General features: G+C 39.8%; 1 protein-coding gene across 2 annotated transcripts; it reads right to left on the minus strand.

Moving 5' to 3' along the window:
- Nucleotides 1-328: 328 nt before the first annotated feature.
- On the minus strand, nucleotides 329-6,676 carry LOC108680132. 2 transcript variants are annotated; one of them, XM_018168904.2, is made up of 2 exons: nucleotides 5,956-6,676; nucleotides 329-5,040 (listed from the first exon to the last, which is right to left on the minus strand). In XM_018168904.2, the coding sequence occupies exon 2, from the start codon at nucleotides 4,367-4,369 to the stop codon at nucleotides 2,267-2,269; it is 2,103 nt and encodes a 700-aa protein (XP_018024393.1). In that variant the 5' UTR covers nucleotides 4,370-5,040; nucleotides 5,956-6,676; the 3' UTR covers nucleotides 329-2,266. The 2 variants fall into 2 exon arrangements, with proteins under 2 accessions (XP_018024393.1, XP_018024392.1); XM_018168903.2 differs by having other exon boundaries at nucleotides 329-5,043.
- Nucleotides 6,677-10,089: the final 3,413 nt, after the last annotated feature.

A 10,089-nucleotide genomic window follows, 5' to 3' on the forward strand; every position in this document is an offset into this window, starting at 1 on the left:
CAACCGATTCCTAGAGCCGGCATCGATGTTATTCGAATCTAACTTCAAGTAGCGAGTGTAGACGAAAATTTTGCGCGATGGGTCAAAATTTGATACAGAATGAAAGTGATCCTGGACAACTTTCATTTTACACCATGAAACTGCAAGCTTTTTCCATTTCTAAGAAACTTGATACAAACAGATGGTTTGAAAATTCTGGTTTCAACATTTTGTTAAGAGATGAATATTTTCCAAATTATGGCTAAATAATTTTCAATTCAATACGTAGAGCTAAATCAGAAATTTCAGGCCAAAAAATATTTGTTGCACAGGATATGAAAACGCAAAAGAAGATTTTTACACTGATATTTTGAGAACAGAGAACTTTGATATTTTATATGAAGCAACAACACTCCTTGTCAATAATTCCTGAAAATAGATCAAACAGGTCATATTATTCACAAAGAACTGCGTGCGATACAAACAGATATGGTAGTTTAATGACATTCAAAAAAAAATTATTTAATGGAAGTATATAGGACACGCATAATGAGAGCCTACTGCCTAACGGTGGAACCAGTTGCAATGCTTTTGCAACTGCCTAAGTTGCAATAGTATTGAATTTGTTATACATAATAATGCAACTTATATTTTGCTCTATCTCTTAATTTTGTACAATTCAGCAAAAGTGGAAAACATTTCAACTGTGTAAGTCATTATACCTAAATTCTCCCTAAGAAGAGCACTTAATCGTTTCAAATTCTACGAACAATTTTAGCGAAAACACAAAACTTTATGCAATAAATGAAAATTCTTATAATTTAGAACACCATGAAGTTCTCAGGCTACGGAAGTCACAATACTTATTCTAAGTTTTACACTAATTACAATTAAAATACACTACACTTACAATATTTTGCTGTCTTTACAGCAATTATTAGAACGAAGGTGACTCACGAAAATTGTTTCGAATGATGAAACTTGTACTAACACACGAGTAGCAATTTGTGGTCCATAAACATCTCAATTGAACTATCCAATTAAAGAGGAGCATGGTAGTTATCAAACATATTCAACATTTTGATAGTCTAGATAGTTTTTACAAGAATCAATAAATCTTTTGTCACACATCGAGCGAGTGGCTGAGTAATGCTCTAACGCTTACAACGTTAATTGTATTCCTTCGACGATGTAACAGGATGCAATATTACTTTTAGTTACAATGTCTATGAATCGTCAGGACTAGTTCCATTAAACCTACACTCTAAGTCTAAACTCTAAACAAATTACGATATCATGTTAAAATAAAACGCAGTTTAATTCTAGAAGCCAGCTTATAGAAGTGCCTGATGATAAATATCTCGGATCGGAAACATGGTTTGCACCGAAAAGCCATGAGATAATATTCTTCTTTACTAAGTTTCATGGAGGTATATAAATTATAACCAACCAAGAGAGCGTCTGTAAGGTTTCTCTTAGTTCGGGTTCGAACGGATGGGTTTATTGATACATTCATTGACGGTAACTTCCAATTGGGTGTTTGGGTCATTAGGCTTGGTCCAAGTTTATTAAAGTAAAACAGCAGAACAGAGGAGGGAAGTTCTCCAAGAACAAGAACACAAGCGGCTCTCTCAAGTATGGATCAACGAATGAACAACCCGTAAGACAAGTCCGTCCAATACATTGGTTGATGTTGCCGGAACATCTGCTACAATTATCCGAAAACTAAAATTCATTACATACCTTCCCCCCCCCCTAAATCTATTATTTCCATTTGAACAAATGATCCAAAATTATTCCCAAGCCCTCGCTTCTTACTCCCCTTCCGGCAAATAAACACTCCTTGAAAACAAGTCGGCCAAAAAATTATCCGTTCCCTTGATGTATTCAATAACAAAATCATACCCCTGACTCTATTACCTATTATCTATGTCAGAGTAATTCTGTTCAGCCTTATTAAGTTTACGGCTCATGAATGCTATTGGCCTAAACTTCCCATCAATTTCCTGTCCCAAAACTCCTGTAATACCCAGCTTGCTTGCATCAGTCTGAGGAATGAACGCGAAATCACCTAGACATTAGCGCCTAGGTATCGCTAATGCCACGTGCCCACGTCCGCGGTTAACAATTAAACGGCTTCTTTCAAGCACTGAGTTGATTCGCTGGTCCACTGCAATACATCGAGCTCTGAACAAATCTCCGATTTTCTTAATCCACATGGACATTCGAGAAAAATCATTAAATTGAATCTTTACAAAGGAGAGGATGTAGCGGTATTTTTGAGAACTTAGTTCTTTTGTTCAACTCGCACTTCTTCAGGTTGATCTTCATCTTCAGCTGGAGTTCTCCTTCGAGTGATGTCATGTGTGATCATATGCACGATAGCATGTAGGGGTGCAGCCAAAATCCACAGAGACCATCCCATCTTCTTATAGATGATTGTCCCGTTTAAACAGCAGTCTACTAAGTACAAGAATAACTCGATGATCACAAAGATGCCGAGAAGAACGCACGTAGTTTGACCTATTAAGTCTGTAACCCTAAACATCCAACCCCCGATCCTTGAGCCTAATCCTGAAATATCATCTTCTGTAACAATAGCTGAGAACCCTTCATTGCCAGTTTTTCCATTATCGTATAAGACCTTAGCAAAATTTGTGGTTAAGGCCTCTCTGTTGTCTCCAAACATCATGCTCTTCTGTAGAGACTCAATGTCTTCAGCATCATACAATCCATTTTTCGAGATATCCAACAATGGAATGAATTTCCAAGACTGAATTACACTATTAGGGTCCAAAATCTTTGGTGCAGCACTCTCCATAGGTCCATTGTACACAGTCATCCATTTCTCATCTATTCTGAATTTTGGTGCCATTTTGGAAGAACAGATGGATGATGTGCCAGTAGTAGTTAAAATCCTAGTGATGGGTTCTACGAACATAGGCTTGCCGTTATACATCACAGGTATTTCTTGCGTGCAACCAGCTCCTTTTCTGTACACCACTGGCACAGGAACACACGTAATGATAAACATCACTTCACCCTGAATAGAAGCTGTGACTCCTAATTTTCTTTCAACTAAAGTACCTACTTGGTCTGGTCTCAACTGAGACAAGACAAGCCTTTTTTTGAGTATTTCTCTTTTATTTTGACACATTGCATTACTGAAATCTCTGACAATCTGATCCGTGCCTTTTATAAATGCTGTTGAAGCATAGAGAAATTGGCTATCAATGTATGATTTCAGATCGACATTGTTGTTGAATTTAGGAGACCTACTGAACACATAGATACCAACATCACTCTTTTTAACTACATGAATCCTTTTATGTTCAGTTGTCATCGTTGGATGTCCACATTTTAATCCAAATCCAGAAACTCTAAGAGCAAACATTTGGTTGCGTGTATATACAATAATGATCTTGATAGCATCTATTGCTGATTGAGCAAAGGTCACTAAGGATAATGGTCCTTCATACAAAACATCCACTCTGCTAGTGCAATCTCCGTCTAGTTCTTTCCAGACAACTTCTCCAACTAATGTATCAGCACAATATCCGTTATCAGCAGGGCATTCAAGACCAAGAGAACGAACTATGACCTTATCTGCTTCTAATGAAAGAGTTTCAGTACGGTCATAAAGACTGATTTTCATTGTAGCTCTAACTAGCTTGTCTTCAGATTTAGTACCATCTTCATGAATAAAAATTCCTCCATTTTTACAGTAACCACCATCATCTACGGAACCTGACAAGACAGTGTCGATTGTAGTTGTCGAATTCTTCTTTAGTCCATTGAATTGCTGTCCATGAATGTTTACAGTCCCAATAGTATGTGCATCCATACAAGCGGAAGGACCTAAATGTTTTATGTGAGAAGTGATTCCTTTTGGTTCAGCAGATATACGATTTAATTTTCCGCAATACTCTGTGGTGATGATGACACTGATAAGGCAAGAGTATACATGGACAGGCTGATACTGATGAATTTGGATGATCTGACCTGAAATCTCTTCTTCCACAAAGGAACCTATAGCTTCATTGCATTGCTTTATATCAGCAAGTGCTACAGAGATGAATGAAGCATTTTTTGCCTGACAATCATAACCTATAAGTGCTTCACCCTCTTTAGATAGCAACAAGAGAGCAAACAATAGAAGAAGCATGGCTGTTTTTAAGCAATGATATTTAGGAAATATTTGTCTTTTCTTCTCTTCTCGTGCAAGCAGTCTTTTTTCTCGATCAGCCTCTTCTTTCCTTCGCCGCTCTTCCTTTTCTAGACGCTCTTCTTCCCTCCTCATTCGCTCCTCCTCCCGCTTCACCCGATCAGTCACGTACTTCAACAAGGCACTATCACTGAAGCCTAATTCCTTTCCGTCACGAATGAACATTTACTCCTCCATTGCTCAAAACTCAGAAGTAAGTTCCTTTTTCCTTTTTCTCGAACTGTAATTTAGAAGATGACTCAAGTTAATCTCAACACTAACAGTCATAACATAGTAACACTGAGCTCTTCATGCAAGTATTCCACAATCGTACTGGCCACCATTATAATGTTTCTCTTAGTTCAGGTTAAAACGGATGAGTTTATTGATTCATTGACGGTAACTTCCAATTGGGTGTTTGGGTCATTAGGCTTGGTCCAGGTTTATTAAAGTAGAACTGCAGAACTGAGGAGGAAAGTTATCCAAGAGCAAGAACACAAGCGGCTTGCTTTAGTAAGGATCAACGAATCAACAAACCGTAAGACAGGTCCAATACTTTGGTTGATGTTGCCAGAACATCTGCTACATAATTCCTCAAACTAAAATTCATTAAAGCCTCAATGATCCATTTCACAGAACTGGGAAGCCGCTGTTCCCGTGGTAAGATTTTTCTAACGGTCTTGAGCTTGCCAGCGCTAAGAAACAAATGAGGCAGCGTTATCAAATATAGTCATCCGGAATTTAATGATATGAGCAGCGATCCAAGTTTTCAGGAAGAGTTCAGCGGCCAGAATATTCTGGGTTCCAAAATTCTTCGCAGAGGTCCAGTCTGTAAGCACGAAGCGTCCCAGGCGCCTCTGCTGAACACACGCAATGCGATTAGTATTAAAAAGATAAGATAAAAGAGAGAGATACGGTAAATAAAAAACATGAGAGATATCAATTATCTCAAAGAGATAAATAATTGGGAATGTTATTGTTTGCAAACAATAACATTGGGAATGTTATTGTTTGCTTCCGTTCTCGTGGGTAATTCTATTGGAGTTAGTAAGTTTTCAACGTTAAAAAATTATTCAAATGACATTTATCATTGAAATATATTTAAAACTTTTTAACGACATCTAAAATAATATCTTGAAGGCTGAGCGTAGTATAATATTAATATTACATGATTTCTCAGCACAATATTAAATATATATAAGTACATGTGAGAAGAAATATACGTTGAACATGAGGCTGAATCAAATTAAAAAATTGCCGCATGCGAAATGACTTGCAAGAAGAAAAAGCAACGTCATACGACAAAACTTGTAGAGGGTTGCATTTTAGCCGGTATCCTGCACAAAAATTTAACATCAAATTTGTTAATTCTGAAACAAGAATAGAAACATTATTTTACTATTGAAGAAAATCAAAATAATGGTTAATCAATGAGCAGTCAACATTCTCGAGTTGAGCAGACTCTTCATGTGTCCGTTCTATACTCGTGCCGTGCGTAAGATACTGGGTCAATATTTGGACAATTTAACTCTTTCATTTTTTCGAGTGCAAGCATCAAAATGTAGCGGAACTCACATGCTTGTGAACATCAAAATCAATCAAGATTAATACTAAAAACTGAAAACTTTCCATTGTAATTTAAAGTATCTTCAAAAGTTTAAATTGAATTAAACTGATTCAATACTAAGAATATTGGAAACTTAGACTACGGTACGTACATCTCGCAGGCTCTTACAAAATAGACAATAGTTTCTAACAGTCACAAATCTCACCTTTACGCTGTTCGCGGTGAGACCGAGGCAACTGAAGGGACGTGAAGACAACTGGTATTTTTCAACATCTATAAATTAGTAAAATATTCACTAAAATTTTACTTTCATTATTTTCAGGCCATATAACAGTATTGTAAATAGTTGAAAAATAGCTATCTGAAAAGTTCTTCGGTCAATTTTCACCGCTAATGATTTTTTTTATAATTACAGATGCACGATAAACTTTTAAGAACAGCAAATTTAGGCAAGAAGTTTTCGTAACAAGTTATGACAGAAATACTTGCACGTGAATCAAGCTAGAATTTCCTTTTATTAGATCTATTTCACCATCAATTACACTATGCATTCACTGAGTTTATGACAAAAACCAAACTGATGAGTACATCGTCGACGGTTTGAGTCGCTCCAGCCCCCAGCCAGTCAGCCAGGGGAAACAGAGGCGTCGTGGTATAAGCTGTTCCAGCCTCCAGCCAGTCAGCCAGGGGAAACAGAGGCGTCGTGGTATAAGCTGTTCCAGCCTCCAGCCAGTCAGCCAGGGGAAACAGAGGCGTCGTGGTATAAGCTGTTCCAGCCTCCAGCCAGTCAGCCAGGGGAAACAGAGGCGTCGTGGTATAAGCTGTTCCAGCCTCCAGCCAGTCAGCCAGGGGAAACAGAGGCGTCGTGGTATAAGCTGTTCCAGCCTCCAGCCAGTCAGCCAGGGGAAACAGAGGCGTCGTGGTATAAGNCAGGGCCAACAAAGGCTCTGCGGTATGTCACTCCAGCCAGTCAGGGACGCGACTGTATGCGCAGTATGGCGGCACGGAGATCAGAGGAGCTAGTCGTGAGTTTGGGCGTTGGGAAGATCAATTTATTTCGGCGTCGCTTGGTCGCCGTGAATGCGAGATGCTTCAGCATGGCCATGGGTTGGTTCCTATAATCCAGGGCTCTCCAAATTACGGGTCGCGGACGGGGTTCGGGGTTGGTTCCTCTAACCCAGGTGTCTCCAAATTACGGGCCGCGGACGGGGTTCGGGGTTGGTTCCTCTAACCCAGGTGTCTTCCAAATTACGGGCCGCGGACGGGGTTCCGGCCCAAGGCTAAGTTACATCCGGTCCGCCGAGGATATCTCGTAGTTCAACATAATGTGTACAAAAATCGAGCGTGTCGTTTATTTCTGGTTATTTATGAATTAAAAACCGTAAATGTGCGTGACCGGCCACGAAGATTTCAGAAAACTTGCTGTTGGACCTAGGTGAAAAAAGTTTGGAGGCTCTTGATCTAAAGGAACTCTTGGGGATCCCTACTTGTTACCTGGGAGATCTTAAGGGGAAAGAGAGACTTCGTGCTATGAGCCGCTCCAGCCTCCAGCTAGCCAGGGGAAACAGGCGTCGTGGCCTGAGTCGCTTTAATTGTTAATAAAAGAGGGTACGATTCTTCAGATTCAATTAGGTCATAAAAATTGTTGCGTTTCCCAATTGATTGGATTTTTTTGGGAGGGGGGGAGGAGGGAGAAGTATCAATGAGAGCGAAATTCTTCTTCTTCTTCGGCGATTAAGCATTCAAATAGATCCAGTCTAGTTCGTTGAAGCCAGTGCGAAAAATATGATATTTCTGCTTCAAAAGTCTATAGAAACATTAGTACGAAACTTACGTGTAGGAAATCTAACGTGTAGAAGTCAGGCTGGTCTACGAGCTGTGACTACGAGACAAAACATAGCAGAAATGATGAATAAAATGTCTGATAAGCAAACATGCTGATCTCGAAATGCGAAGAAAACAACATGTTTCCAGGACTTACAACGAAAGATGTTCCAAGCCTCCGGGAAAATGAGTACCTACTGAGTTCGAAATGAAGTCAATCCTGTGAATCCGTGTTGTTGTAATTGCCCATCGTTGTAGTAGCGACTAGGAAGGGAGGGAGTGATAAGTAAGTTTTTCCGGACACTTGGGGCCACTGGCAGTTCACTGGCTCGCTGACCCGCCAGAACCATTTTATTGCATTACACAACACCCTGGACAAGCCAGGTACTCATTTATCAACCAGAGTTGGATGAATGGCTGAGTTGACCATGAGCTGAGCTTCCCGGAAGAACTTGTCCTCAGTGGGACTCGAACCCGAGCGCTGGGTGCGAGAGACAGAGAACCCGGGCGCTGGGTGCGAGAGACAGAGATCCCGGGAGCTGGGTGCGAGAGACTGAGTCTCTCATCACTGCACCACCACAGCTCTCCATGGGAATCCATGCACACACGATACGGAGCACACTTCTAGGGGCGGGATCAAAGGCTCATAAAGTAACGGAAACTTGTCCACGAAAATAATGTGGGCTTTCATACTTCATAGTAGAGAAATAACAAAAGAGCCACGACTACACGCTGCGGCAAAGAGTGAATAAAGCTGGAAATGGCGTGTAGAATGCAGATCCATATACTCCAGAGGGTATTAATAGCTAACAGCATTAGCATCGAAGAAGTGTATTACCAGCATCGAAATTGAGTAACATTATGACAGAAAATTGTCCAAAAAAGGCAAATGATAGCGGGAGAGAAGCGCCAAATAATTGGCAACATTTCATTTTGAAGAATTGTACTTCTATGCAGTTGGTGAGACTAAAGCTGAAGCAGTAAATATCAATCCCGCAGTGATAATTCGTAGGGATCATGAGATCATGAATTTCAGTGCCTTATACATGACAGGAAGACGCCCACCATTGCTAGGTTAATAGTCATTCAGGGTAATAACCCTGGCAACATTGGTAATAACTAATAACTGACTCGTGATTCAACAATTTAAACGTGTACAGATATATGTCCTGAGAATCGGGGGAGATAAATCGTGTAACCGAATATGCGTGTAGCAGGAAAAACAGTATATGTATTCAAAGAAGTTCGAAAGTTCACTAGAGTCAAATAGATTACAGCTAGAAATACACTTCAGTACCTGAATTCACAAGCCACGTTTATGAATTCACATGCCACGTATGTGAATTCAGTACCTGTACACGTATGTGAATTCAGTACCTGAATTCACAAGCCACGTATATGCTTTCCCAAAGCGTGTTACTGCTGTAATCGTATGAGTAAAGACATCAAAGTCGGGATGAAGACAAAATCTAGATTGAATGGTTACTCTCTAAACTCCAAGGCCAGAAGACGGCAAGGTCTGGAGAGCGTCTTAATATTTAGGAAATTCGGCTCCGGCGGTCATATAAATAGTCGTCTTCCGAAGAGGCCAAGCCTCAGGAGGGCCCAGCAACAATCCGTGTCAGTTGATACGGCCCATGCTAAACCGGGCTTTGGGTTGAAGGTTAAAGATAAGGTTGAGCAGGACAGTAGGATCGTCATGAATAGACGCCCTTATTAATCAGTCTTAAAATGTACCAATAAATGTCAGATTATATATGTATATAAAAAATTAATGTTAATTAATGTGATTGGTATGTTGAACAAGAGATAGAAGCAAGCACAAGGGAAAGCGAAAGATAAATATTCGCATAACGTGGTCGATGTGTGGACGAAGAATAATGAATATGGAGAAATATTTGATATGTAGATGCCTTAAGAACGAGTTTACTAACAACCACTGAATAGAAATGGTTGTCAAAGTCAGAATATAAACATCCCGAAATGGAGGTAGGGTCAAAATTACTAACTGGCAGTACATACGAGAAGAATGACAGAACAATATACGAATGAACGAGAAAAATGGTAATGCAGGATATCAGTGAAAGAGAAAACTAGTATTACAGAATAACAGTGAACGGCAAAACTTGCCAGACCACTGAAGATTTTTTCCCGTATTCACGGCCTCTGAAAATAAGAGAAAGATCAGAAGTAACAGTAAGAAAGCGAATGGAACGCTTATCCGTGAAGAAGGAGACACTAAGACCAACTTCAATTTGAAAACCTACGTTTCATTTACAACAGAAGCTTATAGAGAAAGTTTTATACGGCGATCCATAAACTCCGTACAGAAGCCTATAGAGACAGAAGCCTACTGAGACAGAAACCTATAGAGACAGAAGCCTAATATAGACAAAAGCCTATTGAACTGCTCAGCATTGTCAGTTTTAGTTGGAATTATAAACTGCGCCAATTATCATAAATTAATCTGATCTCAAGATAATATCTTGGACCAGCTGTGGCCAGTGTCTTGCCA

This window comes from Hyalella azteca, unplaced genomic scaffold, assembly GCF_000764305.2.
Source record: "Hyalella azteca isolate HAZT.00-mixed unplaced genomic scaffold, Hazt_2.0.2 contig4415, whole genome shotgun sequence".
Lineage (NCBI taxonomy): Eukaryota > Metazoa > Arthropoda > Malacostraca > Amphipoda > Hyalellidae > Hyalella > Hyalella azteca.

Coding starts and splice junctions, on each gene's coding strand:
- LOC108680132 (XM_018168904.2), bottom strand. CDS start 4,369: ATGTTCATTCGTGACGGAAAGGAATTAGGCTTCAGTGATAGTGCCTTG.